This window comes from Corvus hawaiiensis, chromosome 3 (genome assembly GCF_020740725.1).
Source record: "Corvus hawaiiensis isolate bCorHaw1 chromosome 3, bCorHaw1.pri.cur, whole genome shotgun sequence".
Classification (NCBI taxonomy): domain Eukaryota; kingdom Metazoa; phylum Chordata; class Aves; order Passeriformes; family Corvidae; genus Corvus; species Corvus hawaiiensis.
Genome location: NC_063215.1, coordinates 102,440,024 through 102,464,020, shown reverse-complemented (window position 1 = coordinate 102,464,020; position 23,997 = coordinate 102,440,024). Strand labels below are relative to the sequence as shown.

At 41.4% G+C, this 23,997-nt stretch overlaps 1 protein-coding gene across 6 annotated transcripts in view; it reads right to left on the bottom strand.

The window, feature by feature from the left end:
* The window catches only part of FSHR (follicle stimulating hormone receptor), a 216,194-nt gene that overhangs the window by 50,933 nt on the left and 141,264 nt on the right, over positions 1-23,997 (bottom strand). For all 6 annotated transcript variants that reach the window (XM_048298952.1, XM_048298947.1, XM_048298953.1 and 3 more), the window contains exon 2: positions 4,843-4,914. In XM_048298952.1, coding sequence (XP_048154909.1) covers positions 4,843-4,895 — 53 coding nt within the window. In that variant the 5' untranslated portion in view covers positions 4,896-4,914. The remainder of the gene's footprint in view (positions 1-4,842; positions 4,915-23,997) is intronic.

Genomic DNA, 23,997 nt, shown 5'->3' with positions numbered 1-23,997 from the left:
TCCAAAATAAAAACAGGGCCAGTAATGCTGGGGTTTTTTCCTCTGTGACATCTTCTAGTTCAAGAAGTACTTCATCCTCACAGCTGAGTTTCCTGAGGCTGCACACAGGTTGGGTTTGAGAGCAAATGATGAACCAAAGCATGTTTTAGCTTAAACCCTTCAAAAAGAACAAATAACTGATGATGAATTTTCAAGGGGATTGTGCCTCAGGGTACAGACATGAAGCCTCTTTGGCTTGCACAGGGTAACGCAATCAGACCAAACTTCCTATAAATATGATGCCCAAGTCAGGCCTTGTTAGATCAACATGCACAAATCTACTTTGCCACCTTGTAGTAACAGGAGGAAACTCAGCAACAGAAAAAGAGAGATTTAGTGCTGCTTCTGACTGTCTCTACTCCACATTAAGCACTTTCTGTGCAGGTTGAGGATGACACAGCTGCTGCAGAGCATGTCAGATTGATTTTGCCAGGTATGTGCCTGCATGGGACTGCTTTTTAATTTAGTAACTGGAGGGTTAATTAATTCCTGGAGTGTAAACAAGTTGGTTAAGCAGGAGTCCAGAAGAACTGCCATGTTCCAGTTGGCTAAGATCTAGGAGTAGACAAAACATGTAGCAAGAATAACCAGTCTGCTTTCCTGAACACTTATTTGATAAACTAACATGAATCCAGAGTCTGCTGAGGTCAGAGAGCTGCTGGCAACAAGATGACAAGCCTGTTCCTCACACCTGGGGGTTTCTGAAAGAGTTTTCTGTAGGCAAATTCAAGTTGCATGTTTAGTAAGAGAAGTCTCTGATAATTAGAGCCTGTCAGTTTATTTCATAGCTTTAAACATTTTATTTAAGAAGAAAAGATCCTTCTCCCAGAACATAATTGAAGAAAGTTGTTGCACCATATGACCGTCTGCGGAACGATTGTTTCATATTTTGTCAGCAACTGAAGGAATTTAGATGGGTGAGAAGATAATGAAAAACTAGAAAATGGTTCAAGTGGGCTCTCATTCTTCCAAAAAATTAAAAAATGGCAAAAATATTCCAATGACAATATCGCCAAATTAAAAAAAAATCAGATGAAACCCAAAAGATTTTGCCTTGGTAACTAAAACTGGAGCTTCACCAGGGAGGTCAGATCAACAGCTCCATGCCAACATTTCCAAGTCACACTATTTTTTCCATTATGAATCATGGTCGTTAGTGTCCATTTGAGAAAGTCCTTAGATGGTCCAAATAGAAAACAAATGAGACCTTGCCTGGGTACTCTGACTGAAAAGTTTTTGACATTTTCTGGTGTCCTGGGTTGCAGTGTATTCTATTACCCTTCCCATCAGCTGTTGAAACCAGGTGGGGCAGTGTTTCCTTGCCTCCTCCCCCCAGACTATCTTTCTGTTAATGGCCCATCATTGTCCTGCCGCATGACTCAGAGATAACTCCCTCTGGACTATCTTCTGTTAATGAGCCTAATCAACACTTGGCCTCATGACTCATTACCCCATTGTGAGATGCTCCACGCAGAGGGAGGAACCAAGCATCCCATCGTGGATATAATCTGAGACTCTGACCACCAGAGGCACGCTTCCCACTGGATTTCCAGAGGACAGGAGCTACACAGCCACCATTGGACTTCCTGAGGAAGAGCAGACTCTTTTACTACAGGATCACTGCTTCAGAAGACTGCAGCCACCATTCTACCAGACTGCTACCACCACCCTGCCTAACAGGGTGTCAGGTTGTATCTTGACTCTGTCAGTTTGACAGTGTTTTCTTTTACTTTTTTTTTCCCTTTTCTTTAATTTCCATTAAATTGTTATTCTGACTTGGTGTCTCCCACTGGTTTGTTTTCAAAATAGTACATCTGGCAAAATGTATCTATTTAAAGGCCTCAGCAGTTTGAGTGTTTGGGAAGAGACTAAAATACATAGAGAAAGCGGGAAAATATCAAGGAATTATTTTTCTTTGAAAACCTGAAATTTTTTGTCACTGTATTCAAAAGCCTTCATTTGCTTTGAAGGGAAGTAGAGTTAGGATTCTTATGGAGGACTCATCTCTGATTTAACTTAGAATCATAGAATTATTAAGGTTGGAAAAGACAGGTATTTCACAGAATATTCTGAGTTGGAAGGGTCCCTCAAGGGTCACTGACACCACCAAATTCATCAAGTCCAACCTTTGACCAAGCACCACCATGTCAACTAAACCATAAGCACTAAGTGTCATATCCAGTCCTTTCCTGAACACTTTCAGGGATGGCGACTCCATCACTTCCATGGGCTGCTCGTTCCAATGCTTGAAAACCCTTTCAGTGAAGAAGTTCTCCCTGGCTCAACCTTGGCCTCCCCTGGTACAGCTCAGGCCATTTCCTCTTGTCCTATTTGCCTGGGAGAAGAGGCCAACCCCTACCTGGCTACAACCTCCATTCAGGAGATGTTCTGAGGATAACCACTCTTTCTGCTAAAGGCTGAAAGAAAGCATTAAGTACCTCAGTGTTTTCCTCCTCCTTGGTGACAATGTTTCCCCCTGGGTACACTAAAGGAATGAGATTTTCCTTGGCCCTTCTTTTGCAGTTAATATATTTATGAAAACACTTTTTATTGCCTTTCACAGTGGGGCCAGTGTGAGTTCTAACGGAGCTTTTCTCTTTCTAATTTTCTCTCTACATGACCTAACGACATCCTTGTATTCTTCCTGAGTTGCCTGACCTTTCCAAAGGTCATAAACTATTTTTTCACTGGGTTCCCGTGAAAGCTCTGTGTTCAGCCAGGTTGGTCTTCTTCCCCGACAGCTCATCTTTCAGCACATAAGGACACTACTTCTGTGCCTTTAAGATCTCCTTCTTGAAGTATGTTCAGCCTTTCTGAACCTCTTTGTTATTAAGGACCCTTTCCCAAAGGACTCTCTGAACCAGTGTCCTAAACAGGCCAAATTCTGCTATGCCCAAGATGGCCTCTGACCATCGCATTTCTAACTTGTCATCAACTGTCTCATCCCCTTTGGATGATTCCATCATTTCTCTCCAAACTCTGGGCTTTAACACCTACCCTGTTCTCAGAAACACACTTAGGAATGATGTGCTAGTGATAAAAATCATGAGTACAGCCATGCTGGACTGCAGAGAATACAGTTTTTCTTCAGTAACACATTTGGGAAATATTGTCACTCTTCATTTTTAGTCTACTCAGTTCTAGGGGAGCACACACATACACTACATCCGAGTGTCTCATTTGTATACATCAGGCCATCCACATTTTACCATATTGAGGTATCACATTATTAATAGCTGTTTTCCTTAAATAGGCTACAGTTTGCTTAATCTTTCTTCCTGTGCATGATCTTGCAAGAGTAAAAAGGCTTTCATACCAAGACTGTGTTTTTATATGCAAATCTATTATTTGATTACCCACCTTTTTTGTCCCTACATTATCAAGAATATTTCTGATTAATGTTTTATGGGTTAGGTTTAGGATTTGTGAGCTATGTCAATTTTTATCTGTTTGCTATATCATCTGCAAATACCACAGTTTTGTTGATGTTGATTGGTCTCATTTACATATTGATCACACTTTTATTTTCAAGGATGTTTTGCTATAAACTGACTGTCCCCATTTCTCCTCCATGTACTACTTGGATGTATTTTCAAATTGAGCCCATCTCCATATATAAGTTTTTTGGTTAACAATAAATCACCACTTAGAGACATCCTATGCAATGTCTTCATACACATCTAACATATGGTTTCTGAGTAATTAAAGATAACAGAAGCAGTTCACAATGCACTTTGCAACCCACTTCACAGTCCAAAGTGCTCAATGATTTTCCCTAAGGACTAGGCTAAAATGAACCCTGCAGAACTCACCACCTTGTTGCTAAATCTCTTATTCATGCAAGAGTACAAGGGAGAAGGGTAGAAATAATGCAGAGAAATGTCCTTTGGAGTTTTGCCATTACACACACAGCACTGAAAAAGGTACTGCATTTTAAACACATTTCCCCACTCCCACTCAGACTCCTCTTGAGTGAACAGCCTGTTTGTGATCGTCTCCTGTCAGGGTGCAAGTGCTGTTCTGTTTCTAAGCAAAATGTTGTGATTTGCCCATACATGAAATATTTCAGAAAAATCATACACGAGGCAGAATAGTTCAGGTTGGACAGTGAGCGTTATAATTTCTGGTGCTGGCACCAGCTAAGCCATAGATTTTCTGTTGTTAAAGAGGAGACGTGTTACTACGGGTTTTCCCTTCTAGTGGTGGAGCTGCAATACCTCCACAATAACATACTAATGAATGTAAGATACATCTGTTCATCAAAGGTGCTCATAATAGTATCTCCAGGCTGATCACTAAAATTCACAGAAACGAGCTGCTTACACTCTTTGTGTACTAAGACTTTTGGATCTATCACCTGTAAGAAACTTTTCTCACACATCCTGCCAGCTGCCTCTGAACATGCACAAAACAATCCTATTTATTCATTAGTCAAAAGAGAATTGGCTGACCTATTAACAACAGGAGCTCTTTCCACAGCTTCATTCTAAAACTCTCAAAATAACCAGTTTCCTATGATCTTCTGCTATGGCAGTGTATTTATTAACTGCAATGACACTCCATGCTCAACCAGCCCTTTGACTGAAGACTGCCCGATTGCTGATATGAAAATGTATTTATGACAACATTGTTCTGGAACATGGTGTCAATAAAAAAACATTCCATTTTTTCTTTAAACAGAAAGAAAACTATATGAAGCTCAGCGATAGGGGCTTGCTCACAGGCTGTAAGAGGAGCTGCAATCAGAAAGTGCTGCTTGGAGTAAAATAGTTGTTTCCTAGTAAATATTGACACAATACGTACATTTTCTCTAGGTCAACAAGTCCTGCGAAAGCTCCTTTGGGAATGACTCTCATCTTGGTGAGGAAAAACCTCCTGAAAATAGAGAAAATGGGGTGATTAGTTACTATTCACAGCACAGGACTACACAGTAACTTTGCCAGCACAGGAGAGGCCTTTCTCACAGGCACAAGGATGGTCTGTGGGCTGAAGGCTTTGGCATCTAAATGCAGCTGTAACATCCAAAATTACAGCACAGCACTGGGGCTCCTCAGGGGAAAAAGCATCCATTAGTGGTTGCCATTTCCTTATTTGCTTCAGGAAGAAATCCAGAATTGCAACTTCTCTGTTTGCTGGGAGGGAACAGCATCTTTCTCATCTCTACAGCTCTTTTGAGTGATGCTCAAGAACAGGATGAAGTAGCCCTGTGGAGCCAGACGGGGATGAGGTGCTTAGTCAAGGCTGTAAAGTGGTCCATCCATGCTCATGCAGGATACACAGATAGTTTAAGGAGTCAGCTACTGTCTCCCATCATTGCAACTTTAATAACCTTTTGGCTTCTCACAGTCTCTCTTCTAATTAGTTCATAATGTGCCACACAATTGGGACTTTGGAATACTCGATCACACGTGCACGAGGACAACATTTTTATCATTTTTAAAGGTCACAGAAAATGCTTTATGAAGAAAGCCCATTTGAAATACCACATAAGCCTTTTTGTTAACCTGGAGTCATCTCCTTTAATCACAATAAACAAAGAGGACTAGAAAACTTCTGATGGCACTCAGCAAATGATACATAGGGTTTCTACTACTCCTTGGAGAAATAAGGCGTTATCTGCATAATTGTTTTCTTTCACACATTTAATCATTGATAAGAAGTGAGCACAAACAAGTGCATATATTAACATGACATGCTCATCACAAGACATCAGATAATATTGGTTGGATTGAGAGACAGTTGTTAAAAATGTTTTGTTCTTTTTCAAAGAAAAAAACCCCACCCAAGTTACATACATGAATGCATTACATACAAAGATCACATCCTGTGATTCAGTTTCTTAGTCTATATTTCCATGGAAATGGGAATGAATTTTTTCTGAATTACCATGTAAGTCTTTTTTTCAATGAACATATCTGCCAGACCACTCCAAATTTTCATCATCTCAGAACTGGTTTTGCATGGCTGGGATCACCTTTCAGCTCAAAAGCTGTCTCATTGTAAGGTCTGCAGGAGAACAGGAATGGGAACAGAGCCTGCTGTGCAGTCCTGAAAATTTTAACACAACACCTCAAAACTAGAGACTGACTTTCTTAGCATTCACATAAAGTGTTCATTCAATCCTCATCTATGTTTTATTTCAGATGATTAGCTGAGAATTTTCATGCAAGATTGTAATGCTTTAATCAAAGTTTTAGGAGGAAAACCTATTATTCTGTCAGAGTACCAATGTGACATGTTCCCATTTTTTAATTGTAGGTCTTTACTAGAATCTACCCCCTCATGAGTTAATATTTACTTAAGCAGGACGAAGTCAATGCACACCTCACCTAGTTCTAGAGATGTTACTGTGATTATGCCAGGACTGAACTTGGTCCCACACCTTTTTAAACACTGAAATTTATGGTATTCTCAGTCCTGAAAGACGATGAAGTCAATTTGGTATTTCATTATTTTTATGCTATCATTAATGTAAATCAGAAAGAGCTTCAACACACTGTCACACAAGAATTACAGTATTGAGATCATTATGCAAATGTTAGAAGGATAAAAGAGCTTCCAGAAAAGGCCTAACCTGGATTAGGCAATTTGTGAAACCCGACTGAAAACAGGGCTGGTGTAATGCATGCAAAGCTGTGGCTGTGCTTTCAGAGTGGATGGGCACAATGGATCCTTGCAGAACACCCAGCAGGCTTAGTGCTACAAAGCTGAACCATCAGGAAACCCTTTAACTTTCATCTGCTTTGAAATCTCTCTCAAACTCTGCTTTGTAGAAATGCACGCCTAATTTCTGGGCCCTAGAAAAAGGGCTTTGTCTGAAAAGCCACCTATCATTTTTTTATGGCAGTGTGCTAAAATGAATCCTCTCTCTGCAGGCGCAGGTCACAGGGACATTTGCAATTTTTAATTAAATGCTGGCCTACGCCATGCTTCACCACAACAAGAAATTACAGTCTGATACAGAAACTAATGAAAAGAAGGGAACTTCATTCATAGATGGGGTTAGCGATATGAGAAAAGCCACATCTGCATAGAACTAAAAATCAGACCTTGGGTCCTGTGTTAATAAGGTGCCGGAATTCAGGATCCATGTGTCTAATGCCCTGGAGCAATTAAAACAGAATTGAAGTTTAATAGCTGAAATCTCATATTCCACTTAAAAAAATTAAGGTTAATTGTTTTTAAACATCTCTGTGTGAGCTGTATAAAGTCAGACTTAAAGGCATAACTAACAGTGAAAATTAGAATGAGCTACTCCTTGAATTATCAACTGTATAATGAATAGGAATCTATTATAACTAGCCAAATTCTCTACTGTCAATAAATCTCACCAATTAGTCTCCAAGAATCAATGTGTGCTTAACTTGAGATACTGGCTGTGCAGTACCCATTCTTTCTGAGGTACATGGAGAAAATAAATGGAAAGCATTTCCTTGGTTTTGTTTCTGGCACTATTTTAGGGCCAAATAAATGAATACAGCCCACCTTTGCTAAAGCATGTTTCATGTCAAGAGAAGCAAGTAAACAAAAGCTTCCTTTAAAAAATGTGTACTTAAGAGCGAGATGCAGCATTTGGTCCTAAAAATTTATGTTGGCACTTAGGTAACAGCAAGGAAAGCACTGAAAGGCCTAAACATTCAGTGAATGGTGTGGAATTGAAAACCTAGAGCCAGATGCCCAACACAAGGCATGAGAAAGTCCTAGAAAGGACTCCAGTGTTGGAACCACCAAAAACTTAACAAATGACAGAGCAGGAAGCATGGGAAAAGGTAACAAGCCCCAGGTAATCACATGGTTATCCTGCATTGTGTGAACAGCTGGGAATAGAAAAATGGCAATATTAACTATTGTTGTTACTCACCATGTAAAAGGATAGATTCAAGTCAATACATAGCTTCAATACATGCCCTGATATCCAGGAGAAGTTTCTAAATCCTGACTTAAATATCTGTTGAAAGAGATTGCTGAGGAGTTTATTGGTAGGAACTGAAGCTGTCTGCTCCAGTTTTACAACCACACTCTCTATATTTCTCTGGACTGAGCATGCAAAATTCCCACAGCTTTTTTCCATTTTTCACTTTTAATTGTTTTATATGTCTCTTTATTATATCATTTTTGTTTATCTCATGAATGAGTGTGAGTAAACTCCTCTATTATGAAGCTACTAAAAAAGTGTTTCTGCTTGAAGCTAGACCAGTCAGGACTAGGGCAGAACTATCTCATATAGACCTGTTTATTTATACAGAGACATCTCAACCTGGTTATTTAAAAGACTGGGGTCTCATTTGATATGAAGCCACTGACACAGATGACTTGCACTTGATATCACTATGAAGAACAAAAAATAAAAATACATCTTGTTTCTGTATGGCTGTGTCCAGTATAAGAGAAATATCACAGTGCCAAATTAATCTCAAAGCCTATAGAGGACATGACACAAAGAACAGAAATTAGCAGGCACTGCTAAAATGTTCTTGAATAACCCTCTAACATTTCCAGTTACGAAGAGATTTATTGATCTTTTCTTAAAATAGAGTCTTCTTCAGCTGAAGTAGTTCAGACAGGCAGAGTATAAGACATGAAGGGAAAAAATCTCCAGAAAAATTAATGTTCTTTCATCCAGCCCCACACGATTCCAGTGACAGAAAGGAGATCGACCTCATCATGAAAGGATGGAGGACTGGATGTCATTATTCAAATATCTGGTGCTCAAGGTATGGGTGATTAAAAAGACTTGTTAAATTAGAAGATGAAAAAAGTGGACCTATACAGGTCATTTCTCCTAATTGTCTCTGAAAAAAAGTGCAAGGGAAACCTGTGAAGTGAAACCAATGTAACTACACTGTGTTTGGGAAGTAAGCCATTTATGTGCAGAATGGTGTGTTTTACATATTCATCAAATGAATTCTCAGACCCTGGTTCCACAAGTTTTTCTTGAACGATTATTAAGGTGCTCTTTGGCATAAATTTTCCGCCAGAACTTGCTCCCACATTGCTTTGGTGTCCCCTCCTCCCAGCCCCCTTCCTTGGCAAAGGCCTCCCCTTGCCACTGGCAATAACCTAATAACCTTCCACAACAAAGAACTGCACTGATTATCAGAAATCAGACTGCTTTAAAAAAAAAAAAAAAAAAAAAAGGTCTGCATCATAAAGCCTGGCTGAATTTAGGTCTTTCAAAACACTCTTTGAAACTCATTTCTCAGATCTACTTAAGTCACACACAGTTAATCAGAAAAGTGTGTGCATTGTAGAATTATCTTCCCTGCCTCATGTAAATTGCAAATTCTTGACGTTAAAATGAACTATATCAAGCAGACACTATAAACTTTACAACTTAAAGACCAAAGGAAAATAAAATAAAAAGCCAAAAATATTCAGTGACCATAATGCTAAATCACCAGCTTTGGTTCCAAAGAAATAAATGTGATAGGATTTTGAAGAACATTTTTACTTTAATCTCTGAGCTAATAGACTGATGCTATCACCTTCTAATCCTCTGCAGCAATGTGCATTTTGTCAAAAAAAGATTTACAGTGAAATTTAATTTACTCTCTGTAATTCTTTTTGATTGTTTCTTTGTTGTTCCTTTGTTTTTGCTTCTTGCTTTGGAGATGTGCTGGAGGTTCCAGCACAAGCAACAAATGAATTTTTGCTTTACATGAGGGGAAGACAAAATGATTCTATGACCTATTTAATGTGCTCTTGATTAAATGCACAAATCAACAAGATCCTGCACCCTGGTGGGTTTTTTCCCCCCCTGTTTTTGCTTGATTAGTCAATACAACAGTGAAGGACTATTTTTCTTTTAATGCAGTAATGGGAGACAGATACTGCAGACCACATCCCAGATGGTGTAAATCAATTGATCTGTGTCACTTTGGCCTGAAACTTCTGCCCTAATTCTCACTAGAATGAATCACGAGATTCCTTAGAGCTAAACGCGATTTAATTTAAATTTATGAAGAACATTTGTAAGCCTCCAGCTCACTGAAATGGGTTCACACTGTCATATGACTTCACTGTGACTAGGGTCTGGATCTAGTGAGCATCTCACTGGGAAGGGGCATACGTAGATATTTGTGAACACTAAAGTGTTTTTCCTAATCAGTTGCCTAAGTGGAAAATCTCTGGAATCTATTAAGTAGGTTGTAGGTGCTTTCAGACAAAGCTGTGTTGTCCCTTTCCTAACAGCATGCAGAGAGGAGTACAAGACTCACAAATTGGATGCTAAAATACTAGGCTTCAAAAACCATCAATCTAAATTCAAAAAGCTTGGGTTTATTTGCTTTTTGGATTTAAAGTCTTTAGAGAGCACTCATATCATGCTGCTAAGCTATTTTCAACACTCATGAGACTTTAATTTAAGAATGGGGAAAGATTTGTATTAGTCACCTCGATTCCGTGGGATCCTGAAGCAGGGACTTCATAAAGCTGAGTAAAGCAGGATCATGAGGAATGGCACAGGCAGCAACAAAAAAACCATCTCCCACCATCCTGCTGGCTCGTCTTTTCAGAGAGATATGGCATTATCTTAAGAGAAAACCAAAGCCAAGCAGAGTCTTTTTCTAATAATGACTATTCATCTAACTACAGATTCATTTCAAAGAGTGGACCCTGATAGCACAGGCACACTTGAATAATGGAGGAAGAGCTTTGCAATTCATTTGTTCAACTGAAACATGATCCACAGGTTTGAGAGTCTGAGAGGCCCAACTTCCCACACATGTAAATGGATTTCTGAGAGAAAGACCGTAATCCCTTGCTAACATGCACAATCTGGATTGAAGCGTCTGATCGCTGCATCCACCTAATGTGCTTAAGTCAGCTGCTCATCCCTTTTAAATGCTTGAGAAAGGAGTTATCTAGGCCATGCAGCTGGTTTATTCCTGTTGTAGGATGATAAAAGCTGGTAAAGGTCAGTATTCCAAGGAAAATCTAGGCAATGCGCATTTGAAGAATGCAGAATGAAGAAGACAGAAAATAGAGATCCCCCCTGTCTTTCAGGCTGGACTGGGTGTGACTAGGAGAGAGTTAATTTTCTTCATGACAGCTCATATGGTGCTGTGGTTTAGACTTTGGCCCAAACTAGTAACACACTGATCTTGCAGCTTTTGCTGACCCATGTACAGAATCGAGGCCGCCTGTTTCTCACTTTGCCCCCTGCAATGAAGAGCCAGGGATCTGGGGTGTGGGCATTGGGCAGGTGACCCAAACTAACCAGGGTTATGATATGATAACCAGGGTTATATGATATTCCATATCCTATAAGAACATCATGCTCAGCAACACAAGGGAAAACCGTTCTTTTATCTGACTGAAAAATGTAGGGTTAATCTGGGAGGGAACGTGTCCTCCCTTTCTTGCTACTTGGGAATCTCTTCAGGTCTGGGAGTGATGTAAAGGGAACCTATGAGAAAGAAAATATTTTGGTTTGTGAGCTATTAAGGTATTGTACAGACAAAGTAAATACAATTAGCACTGTGATGATAAAGTTATTAGTGATGTCTGTCTGCTTTGCAGGTCTGAATCTAAAACGCAGTAAGCGCAGCAGCTGATGAAGAATCACTTCTTAATATTTATCAGTGGCCTCCCATAAAAATCAATTTCCTTTTCTTTTTGGAATTAGATTAAAAGGATAATTAACAGTACTGATTGCATTCCTATTCTAAATTTAGTTAACACTTACCCAATATAATAATGCCCCCCAGCCACAAAAAGCTGCAGGGAAACATTTCAAGATCGCACCCCCAATGTCCTGTTGGCATTGCACTTGCAGAGTGCCCACAACACCATAGCATGGATAACAACATGCCTGTTTCCCCAGTAGAGCTGTGATGCTGCTCCCACAGGCACACAGCACATTTGCTGTGGGATTTGTTTTTCCCTGGGGACCTTGCTTAGGTCAGCTAATTAATCGCACACAGTGCCCCTAGGCAGCTAGCAGCTGATAAGGAGAGATGAGGAAGGACAGAAAACTGTTGTGAGAATAAAAAAACAACCGAGCATCTAAAAGACTGTAAAAGTGGTCAAGCAAAGGGCTTGTAAAACTTACTCTCCCTCCTCCCTGACTTAGTTTTCCAAAGCCATGGCATGTTTAGTCTCAGCACTGATACCCTTTTCACTCCTGGACAAAGCACACGCTGTCCTCAGTAGCACTGCTACATCTCCCCATGGTGCAGCAGATAGCTTCCTTCTGAGGTCACACGTGCAGCCAGCTAAAAATAAAGCTCCAAGATGCTTTTAAATAGCTCTATTCGAATAGGGTGGGAGGAATCTGGATATGGAAGAACAGAAAAAAATAGAAGATGGCAAAGCTCCCAGTCAGGAAACAGACTTTTACCTGTTCTGAGATATTTAATGGTCTACACTTATTGAAGTTATTTCAGTGTATTTAGGTTGGGTTGACCTTACACTGAGGCAAAGCTGGAGAGGTCAATAGTCACTAGAGTAGTGACTAGTCAGACCAGCTGCCTGTGTGTGTTAAGGCATTTTGTAAAGTCCCTGACAAACAATTTTGTTGCAGATTTATGTGCAAGTAGCAGTAGCGCACAAGATACGTCACAAACACAAATGACATTAGGTGAAGCAGGCAAAGCAATGCTCTCTTGGCAGGAAGGATCTCCTCCCTTCTTTAAGCTTACCCAGAGCTCTAGCAAAGCAAAGCTGGAGCTCTGGATTCCTCTACAGTATGCATGCACAGAGACAAGGGGTTTGCTGCAGAGCACAAATGGCAACAAACAAGTCCTCTTTAGGCCTCTGAGCAGAATCACAGTTATCATGTTCGCACCTGGGAAGAGTTTAACTGCTTGGAATGAGTTACCCACAAAAAAGGCCAGCAGTAAGCTTGAAAGCACAGTTAATATTGCTTCTATTAATGTCAAAGGCATGCTGTGAAAAGTGTTCTGTGCAAGATAAATAACACAAGTGAAAGAAGTTATCCCATCTTGGTTACAGAGAGCCAGGAAATAGTGATTGCTTTATTTTTACAAATAGCTATACTTTTATTAGTATTGATTATCCTGTAAGATACTATGCTACTTTTAGAAGAGCATGTCCTCGTTACTCACAGCTTACTCACAGGGGCCTTTGAGAAATGTACAGCATGTGATGAATGTACAACTTCCTTAAAATCTGACCTTGATATCTGGAACCATCTTTATGGTGAGGAGGAGCCATTAAAAATTCATTCACTCTGAGCACACTCTTGGCGTTACATCTATTTATATTAATATCTCTGCATATTTTCCTAACAAAAGGAGCATTGTACAAGTACTGGGTATTTTGTTCTTGCAAAAAGAATGTTTTACTTTGTGTTCTTTCCCACAGGCAACTTGTCAAGGCAAATAGGGTTCTGGAAAATGTCCACAGTCTAACCAGATGGGAGGCTTTTTTAGGTATTGTCTTCAAAACTTTCTTCCCCCGCTTTTGATTCAGTGCAGGAATAGCCATCCTGCTCACACACGGCCAGTCACTTAGACTCTTTTCCTGTCCCAAGAATGTGTCATAAAAGATCAGCAGGGAGAGAACAGTGGTTTGTTCATCGTCTGAGGTCGTACAAGAAAGGTGATAAGTGTCCTTTGTGTGTAGTGTTTCAAACTCTAAGACTTTGGGACTTTCCATGTTGGCATGGTGCTATTTTTATTGACTGAGACAAATTCTCTAGGGACAAAATCCCTTAAGTTCTGTGTTGGATGCCTTAGGAAAGGTAAGAGAAAAAGTAAGCTTTTCTGCAAAACTTCTTGCTGAACCATCACTGGATAGCAAAACACCAAATAACTCATCTGTGTCACTTTATCTTGACAAATTCATTAGAAACAGCTAGAGTGCTTTTTATCTCCTTTCTCATCCATATCATCATAGGCACTATACCTATCCTGCTTAATGAGACACAGCTGAAATATCCCAGAATATTAACAAAATAAAAAGAAAGACACTCACTGTTACATTCCCTAATTTGCACACAGTCTAATAAGTAACAGAGTCCCCAACAAATATTTGGATTAATTTGGATACATGCAAAGGCTTGTTTGAAGTTGTAATGAGATATCAGATACTCCCAATGCCAGAGCAGTCAGAAACTATTTAAGAAACAGCATTTAGAGACTTGATTGTACTCCTCTTTCCTCTGTATCTGAATACAAGCTTAGCAAAAGTAAATATTCTCTCTGCTATCTAATACGTGCTGTATTTTCCAAAGAGCAGCGAGAGTGTCAAACACAACTAATTCAGCTGGAATTCTTGGAAAACAGCCTCTCTGGAAGGAGGGGTCCCAGAGGCAAACAGCACCTATGCTGCTCGTCCCAGGGCACCGGCTAGACTTGTGCTAACACAGCTGTCCTGAAATACAGAAATGTGCCACACATTCCTGCTTCTCCCCCATGGTGGCAAGTGGAGAATTCACTTCTTTTTACATACTGAAGTACACATTTAAATTTTAAATACTCACGTTTTGAAGTAACACTAAGAGTGACAAAGGGGAAAAATCCCCAACTTCAGTCACTCCAGCAACATGCAAAAAAGGAAATCTCTGGTCATGCCTTCCTCTGCTGACTCTTTCAGGGGAACAAAAGCTGGCTTCTGGAATTGCTGCTGCATGTGCAAGGGGGTGAACCACAAAGCACATTGAGAATGGAAGTACCCATGAGATTAACGTGAGCAACAGGTTCCTGTAAATGTAAAAGAGCTCAGAGTCCTCACACTTTAAGGCACTTTGCACATTTTATTCAAGTCCTGTAAACATTCCTGTTCACTGCCCCTGCTCACCACACATTCCCATATCACTGGTCCTCTTCCTAGTCACAGAGCTCCCACATCAAGAATTCTTCTCAGCTCATCTCTTGGACATTGCTGAGGGAAACAATCACAGGGATATCAATTGCAGGTGCCTGGACTCTTCCAATATTGTCCTGCACTCTCCTGAGAGTATCTCTTCTCCCTCACAGTCCTTCTCTGTTATTGAGGTCTCTTCCCCACAGACATCACCAATTTGATAGGGAATGAAAAAGCAAGGAATTCTCCCTACTTCTCCTTGTACAAAACCAAATAAATAATTACATTTTCCTATTGTTTTAGGAAGAATTACCTTGCCACTGCAAAAAGCTGAATGTATCTATCTACCTTCCATTAGCCATGGATTTATTTTCACATATTAAAATGATGCTCCTGACTAGCATAGCACTATCCTTAAAAATACTAACTGTACTATTTCCTTTAAGACTGAAAGATCTCTTCTCAGTAATACACAGGATAGAGCCTGCACTGGTGTCAAGCATGGATCTTTACTGCATTTGAAAGTGAGTATTACTGTTTCAGAAAGAGGCCACCTTGACCACACTGGCAACTGAAATGCTAGGTTGTGTTCAGAATAAAGACGTGCTTCGTGCTCTCACCTTTAGAGTGCTTCTCAAACCTGAACCCTCTGTGGAGCACTTAAAAATAATAAACATACATGGTCCTCCTAAAAAGGGTGATAGAAGAGTGAAATACAGATGGGAGAAACTTGACCTGCTCATGGCACAGCTGGAAGACCTCTAAGAAAGAGCTTAGCAGTTATGCCTGGGAAAATATATTCTTTGCAACATCCAACCTCAGTGGATGAGACTTCTGCCCCCTTCCTACACACCCTTCCATCATCTTTCTTCAGTTGACTGTCTCTAAATGACTGTGATATGCATCTCCTTGCATAAGACTGGGTAAAAAAAGGCATGTGGATGTGGCACTGATACAATTTAGTGTTTTCAGCACGTCATTCAGACTCCTGTTACATTGCGTGCAATTGGCTCCACAAGACACTACCAAAAATAAATGTGACAAGAACACTTCAGCATTCTTTAATAATGAAAGTATTAAAAGAATGTTTCAGCTCACCACAAACTTTTTTCCTAGGTCATTTTGATAATCTTTCTAAAATCAGGCATGTTGAACTGCCACTGCAAAGTCTCAGGTTGTCCCTTACTCTTCTCCCAGGCCCTTTTTGGGAGGCGGACTAGAAGGCAAATTGAGCCTCTTAATATTCTAAAGGCTTAAGGGTTTTGTGTCACTTGTTTGCTGCACTCGTTTTCCAAAACCTTCCTCTCCCTTCTCTACTGTAAAAACAGAGGGTGCAGTTCTGACCCCTTCCATCTCAAAAAGGGTATTTGAGTACTGGGAAAAGTAAAGAGGAGGGCACTAATGCTGACCAAAGACATGATATGGCTTTTGTAAGAGGAATGACCAATTTGGCTGGGACTGTTTGGCATGGAAAGCTTAAAGGGATGCTAGAGGTCCACAGAAGTCCTGGAGAGGGTGGGCAAGGACTGATTCCAATGCAAATTCCAGGCAACCCCCTGGGCTGGAATTATTTGGAGGAGAAGTATTGTGATAATGTATCTTAAAAATGTACCCAATTCTTAAGCTACCCTTAGCAGCTCCTAAGAATCCCTGTTGTGCACAGGGTACTTAAGTCACAGCCATAGCTGATATTGCAGGGACAGAGCAGGCAAAGGAGGGGGCCCTTCCTACAGAAGGAAAAACTTACCATGATCTGCCTTTGCTGGGCGGTAACCCTGCCTGGAGACCTGGGGGCAAGGAAGTGGAAACTGGGAATAGCATGGTCTTAGCTGGAGCTGATGGGTCAAATTTGGGTTGCTGACCCCTTGCAGAAGACGCTTTCTGGGCTATACAATATCTCTGTGACGGTTTGGGGCAAGATCACATGGTAAACAAGCTGTGGGGAGTTTCTTTCTTGCTGTACCTGAACAACTGTGGTTTTGCTTAAATTATCCCATCAATAATCTACCTGTGGCTCTCAAGTCAAAACAAAGATGCCTTCCTAATGCACTTCATAGGGCATTTCTAACCTACAAAGAAATATTCAGCAACACTGACTTCATCTTTCTGTGCCCATATTGATTCTGAAGTGAAGCGCCGTGTTTTCAAAACCAGACCAAGGCTTCAGAGGATATTACTCTATATTACCTTGTTCCTGTTTGCTTCATGACAATATCAAGGCTTATGTTTTGCCTGATTGATTCCAGCTGATAGTTCTGGCATACTGCAAAAGAAATTGCAGGCTTTAGACTGTGAGAATGACCAAGTAGACCTCAGGATAAATTAGGAACTGACTATGAGGTTTTTTTTTTACTGTGGAAAGAATACCTTACAGCAGCAAACACTGAAAGATGCAGTAGGAAAAATGTGCAGTCCCTGCACAAGCAGGACACTCAGAGAGCTTTGAACCAGCTGAAGAATTTGGAGGTTCAATATTTAAATAATTGTGGTAAACTGGGGAAAAGAAGGTCCAATAGTATCACTAACAAAATGCATCGACAATAAATAAAATACCACAAAATCACTAAATCCTGATCTTTGCCTAGAAACTCAAAGCCAGCTTGGTGCTGAAAAGTGTCTATCTCCTTAAGGCTCTTCTTTTAATCTATTTGTAATAATAAGGGCTTCATTCAATTTCTCGAAGGCTGAATAAAGCTATTTATTTTTAGGAACTATCAGCCAGACCTTAGACAAACCTGTGCTTCCCGGGAAGTACAGGGAAAAGATGTCCTCTGCTGGCCCTTAGTTTAGGAACATGGTGAGTCCCATGAACTCCAAGATGGCAAGATGAGTGCATTTAAGCAAATACTTTTTTTTCTAGCATAAGGGTAGTGCTTTGTTTTAAGACAACAGAGAACAATACACAGTGGGCTACCTTCTGAACAAAACCTGCATGAAAAAGAGCCAGGTAAACTTTCCTGAGTTCACTTCATATATCAGAAAAAGGAATCTAAACCCCCCTGCTTGCACTGGAGGTGTGAAACAAAATGCCTTTTTTCTCAGAGAGAAGCAGAGGACAAAAAAAAATGAAACACAGAACAGAACTCTGCTTGAAAACAGAGTGAAAATAAATCAGCAGTGAATGGATTAGCTTCAGATCAGACTGCCCGGAGCAGCCTGATCTGGAACAGCAGAGCACTCAGGGCTTGTGTTTTTTAAATTAGTTTTAATAAATAGAATCAATAGCTCAAATTATGAAGAAGAACAAAAGCACAGATCAATTCGATCAAGGCTGCAGCTTAACGTTATAAGCCAAGGGGTGTCTTCTCTTGTCTGAATGTGATAAGATGGCAAAAGAATCCACTTGCAGCTTTTCAGTATCTCTCCCAGAACAGCTGCACACAGAGCTGGATACCAAAAATACTCCTGGTTATCCAAACACAAACACATACTCCCTTTTCTTTTCCCTAGAAGGAAAAAAAAACACTCCAAAATAATAAATAGAACCCCAAAATAATCCTTTTTTTTCCCTGAAGGTTAATGCAGGAATTTACAGGAAAGACAGAACTAAATAGATAAACAAGCACCAAGCATCCTGCATTATATATGGGACTTAATGCTCAGATGGAGAGATTCTTGGTCAGATCGCTGGAAAAGTGTCTTTCCACACAGGAGGTTAGGAAAGGGTGTTGGAGAACACTCAGAAGTTCTCTCTAACCCCAGTGCTCAGCCAAGGACTATCCACGGGAGGGGAACAAGGGAGGTGTCATTAACTTCAATCAGGCTTTGGGCAATGGGATGGGATAGGTGCACACAGGCACCTTGTTTACCCCTTTAGGCTTTGTGTTTGTTTTGTTGGATTCTTTTTTCCCCAAGGGACTTTGCTTCAGGGAAGCTGCAGTGTCTTACTAACAGGGGGCCAGGTCACTGAGGAGCTCCCATTTCATCACAGGGGTTATATCCTAAACACCCCGAGCACCAGCTCTGAAGAACAAGTGCTACATAGAAAATTAAAGCACTTAAACACCCTCTCAGCTAGTTTTTTTCCTCCCTCCAATAAAACTTTTTGTTAAATTTAAGGCAAGTACAAACTACCAGTCCCACCTTTATTTTATCAAATACAGTAAAACTGAAGAGGTTTTTGGCACACTATGGGACAACACCCTAGAGGTGTGAGAACAACACAAGGTGCTGATAACCTCTGCTAACTCCCATTCATCCTCAGGTTGAAAAGCTGGCATCAGTTATGTGGGCTTTGTGCTCACGTAGAGCACATGAGAGTCTTTTTCATTGTTGTGGTTGAATTATAGATAAACAGCAGAAGAGGAATAGTAATCTTGTAATAATAGAATATATGACAGATGTACTACTGAAAGTCATTCACATGCTCCAGTGGTGAGCATGGTTCAAAGCCTATCTGGAACAGACTTCCATCTTGCTAATAAATATTCAGAGACTTTATAGTCTTCAAGGACATAATATTGAACATCTGACAGAAAATTCAGTGTAGATCCATACGCATTTTTTACTACATTTCGATCAGAAGTAGTTTCCTTAATGTTTATATCAAGCAGTGCCTTTGCCAGAATACACAGAACTTTCCTGGGCAAAGTATTCAATGGTTAACTTCAAGTCCAACAAAACAAACAAAATACCAATTATGATTCAAGTGTAGTGTAATTTATTTTCTATTCAGTGAGGAAGAATTGATTTTCCCAGCAGTGTCACTTACACTGTAATGATTATTGCACATAAGACAACTTAAGAAAATGATGGAAAAACAAATTAGGTGGGCTGCAGATCATTGGCTTGTCTTAACTGCTCACCTTGCAGAGAGAGTTAGGGAAACATAAGATACAGTACTGGATGTCAGGGTGCTTGAAACCCCTGCTCTCCTTCCACCTCTTTGATGTTTCATATTGAAATTTCAAAAAGAACCATACCAACATTTCCAGCAAGGATGAAACAGCACATCTTGCCAGTCTGCGGACGTCTACTAAATTAAAAACAATGACAACTTGCTGTGACAGAAGGCAATTAAAGGGGTATAAATTGTCTAAGAACTTGGCTTTTTCTCTCATTGTACTGTAAACATAAAATGCTCTAATTCTATTGTAAAAATTCATTCATGAGTCACGTGAGAAAATGGTTGCCATGACTCCTTGGCTTCTGCTAGCTGACACTTCAGTGCTGATGACCAAGTGCTAAAGCAATTCAGTAAAAGACTGGGCCCAATATTACCACACCATCTAATGGAAATCAGTAGGAATTCTTCCACTGGTTTTTCAATATGTATCGGACAGATCTTTTATTGCACACAGAAACCTGAATAACGGGAACACAGGTTAACCAATCAGTGGTGCAGTGATAATCTCTTCATGCTGAGATGGAATTGTCCCAATCAGAGTTTGTAACAAAAAAATGAGTTGGCCTCACATTCTTCTGCGGCGACATCCACAATCAGCTAACGTAGCGTACATTAAGTGCTGCACATCTTATCTAGCTGATAGAATTTGCTGCAGAGGCTTGGTTAACCATGTTTAGTAGCTTAAGGGCAAGCAAATATGACAGTCAGCATTAGCCACTGAACCTGAAACATCCCTGCAAAGTTTCACACTTGTCCTTCCAGAATCATTATGTCTTCCCACAGATTTCTTTCAAAGGTCTGCATCATTATTTTATTCTAATTGCAGCTTCCTTGTGGAATCTCCTATCTTTTTGCTCTGTTTTACATGGCAAAAAGTATTTTAAGCTTCAAAGACAAGTTGGCCTGGCAAAAAAATGAGGGGATGCATGAATTTTGTAGCTGAGTACTTTGTCGAGAAAACGTGCCACTAATTTATACCCCTTAACCTGTTGGGTTAGATTCAGTGCTTGTTATTTCAGCCCTTTTGATTATGTCACCTCAATAGCCAACCACTTTTTTTTTTTTTTTAATGTGACATTCATATCTATTCTTGCAAATAGATTGTTCAAAGAGTAGGTATCATAGCAGCCATTCTCTCTCACTTTCTCAGATTAAGGAATGCTTTTGGCAATGAGAAAATGAACATTTGCTCTGAGTTTGACAGTTGTAAAGGATGTTTATTTCCTAGGGCTTTGTTTCTAAGACTGCAGTGTTTAAAAGAATATTCTCTCCTGCTTTTGGACTCCCTCTCCAGACCCTTCCCCAGCTCCACTCCCCTTCTCTGGAGTCTCTTCAGCCCCTCCAGGTCTTTCTTGTAGTGAGGGGCCCAGAACTGGATACAGCATTCAAGGTGTGGCCTCACCAGTGTTGAGTACAGGGGGACAATCACTGCCCTGGTCCTGCTGGCCACACTCTTGCTGATCCAGGCCAGGATGCCACTGGCTTTCTTGGCCACCTGGGCACAGCTGGCTCATGCTCAGCGCTGCCAACCAGCAGCCCCAGGTCCTTTCTGCTGGGCAGTTTTCCAGCCACTCTGCCCAGCTTGTGGCACTGCAGGGGGTTGTTGTGGTCTAAGAGCAGGACTCAGCATTTGGTCTTGTTGAACCTCATACTGTTGGTCTTGGCCCATCTATCCTGCCTGTCCAGATCCCTCTGCCCTCCAGCAGATCAACACTCCCACCCAGCTTGGTGCCATCTGTGATCGAGGGTGCCCTTGATCCCCTCATCCAGGTCATCAATAAAGATATTGAACAGGACTGGCCCCAATACTGAGCCCTGGGGGACACCACTAGTGACTGGACACCTCCTGGATGTGGCACCATTCACCACCACTGTCTGGGTCCAGCCATTCAGCCAGTTCTTAACCCAGACAAGAGTGCACCCGTCCAAGGCGTGGTCTGATGGCTTTTCCAGAAGAATGCTGTGGGAGACAGCATTAAAGACTGTACTGAAGTCCACGCAGACTATATGCACAGGCTTTCCCTCATCCATTAGGTGGGTCACCTGGTCATAAAGGATCAGGCTGGTCAGGCAGGACCTGCCTTTCCTAAATCTCTGCTGACTAGGCCTGATCCCTTAGTTACCCTGAATGTGCTCACACTGTGAGCATTTGTGATCACACTCAGGATAATCTGTTCCATGACCTTCCCTGGCACGGAGGTCAGGCTGACAGGCCTGTAGTTCCCTGGATCCTCCTTCCAGACCTTCTTGTGGATGGGTGTCACATCATCCAACCTCCAGCTGTCTGGAACTTCCCTGGTTAACCAGGACTGATGGGAAATGATAGGGAGAGGCTTGGTGAGCCCTTCCAGCAGCTCCCTCAGTGCCTTTGGGTGAATCACATCTGGTGCCATAGACTTGTGAGTTTCTAGGTGGCACAGTATGTCACGAATTACTTTCTCCTGGATTACAGAGGGTCTATTTTCTTTCCACTCCTGTCTACCAGCTCAGGGGGCTGGTTACCCTGAGGAAAACTGGTCTTATTGTCAAAGAGGCAAAAAAGAAATTAAGTATTTCAGCCTCTTTTTCATCCTATTGAAGCATTGAAAAGATACAAAATCACAGCCAAAATATTTTCTGCCTTTGTGTATACTTTTTGATTTTCCCATCTCCTTCACTCAAGGGTAATCTTCCAAGGCACACAGATGTTTTAGCTGATTATCCTTTATCTGGCAGAAGTAGCCTCTCAGTGAGTATTGCTATTTCAGCATTGAGATAGCAGGGAATGATTAGTGATTGGTTTGACACCGTTTTCTTTCTGGGAAGTATTTTCCACCACCACTTCTTCAATAAGATCAACAAGGGTGAAGACCATTCAGATGACCACACAAGCTAAGCATAGCTTGGAAGCATGCTCTTAGGCTAGCTGACAGAGGAAGCATGGGCAGTAGCTTCTATTAGGCAGCTGCTGAAATACGATACTGATGTTGGAAAAAGACCTTCCAGTAGGAGGAACTCAAACCCATGGAAACTCCTCCACTGCTGCTATACTTGATGTTGAAGGTGAAATTTCGACCTCCACGTAGTCTGGGTGCATCTTTTTCCATCTCTGGGCTATTTTTAGAAAAGCAGTTGGCATCTTATTTCAATAATCTTTCACCTCAAGGGTTCTGGGACTTTTGGGCTTCTAGGATTGAGAGACAATCTGAATCACTTGAGTTCAGATTAACAAAACCCTGAGTGTTGCTATGCAACATAGGCTGAAGCCCAAAGCTATTCATAAAAGTAGGATAGCAGCATGTGGTATTTTACAGGAATCTATAAACTCCTTTATACAGTGGACATTGTAAAGATGCACTCTAGCTAGCTAGTCAGGCTAATAAAAACAGCAGTCTGCCACCCCACCAAAGCAGAGGTTAACAAGCTTTCTCTGGAATGCAGGAAATCTTCAAGGAGACGCAAGCAGGAACTTCTGAGGCACCCTTTGCCTCATTGCCTATTTTAGCTGATAACCACCCCTGTGTGCACTCAGCCTGGAGGACACTGAAGAGATGAATCCACACCTAGAACCAAGGCCGGCTCCTGGCAGCCTGACACAGAGGGTGAAAAAACCGCAGTCTTTCAAAGCCTTGAACAAAGACCCAGTCTCCCTGATTTCCAGTGCCGCCAGAGTGTCTCTTCCAGACAGTGTCCACACCTCTGACAGACAAACAAAACGGTGAAGCCTGAGCTGGTGCTGGTCCACGGCCCTGAGGCTACAAAGCTGTCCCCACCAGACCAGGGCATCAGTATATCCAAGGGCAAGCACTCCTCAGTGGGAACTTCATGGACACTCATGTCTCGATATCCAGCCCGTACAGTGCTCTGTAAAGCTCTGGATGGACATGCTCCAATTTCTACGGTAAAGTGTTCAAAACCCAATGTGATTTCTGGGGTGTGGGCCCAGGCAGTGTGCTCAGCCACAGTGCCATAACACAGCAATAACATGTAGAGAAATGGAGGTCAAACAAATATTGTAAATATTGTGTTGGGTTGACCCTGAGTTGATGGACAGTCTTTAAGACCAATTACGCTTCTCACAATTTACATATTTAAACCGCACGGAAAGGCGGGACTTCCCCTTTTTGGTCGGAGCTCGCCTGCTGGAAGGTGGGGGGGCTCCGAGCCTCCCGGCCCCGCTGGGCCGGGCCGGGGCCACTGCCCCTTTCCCCCTTTCCCATCGCTGCGGCACGGACCCTGGGTCACTGAGGGGGACTGTCCCAGAGCCGCAGGCAGCTCAAACCAGCCATGGACTGCTCACAGCTAAACCCATCCAGCGCGGCTTCTGGGGACAGGCGGGTCCCTCTCCCCTCCATGCGGAGCCG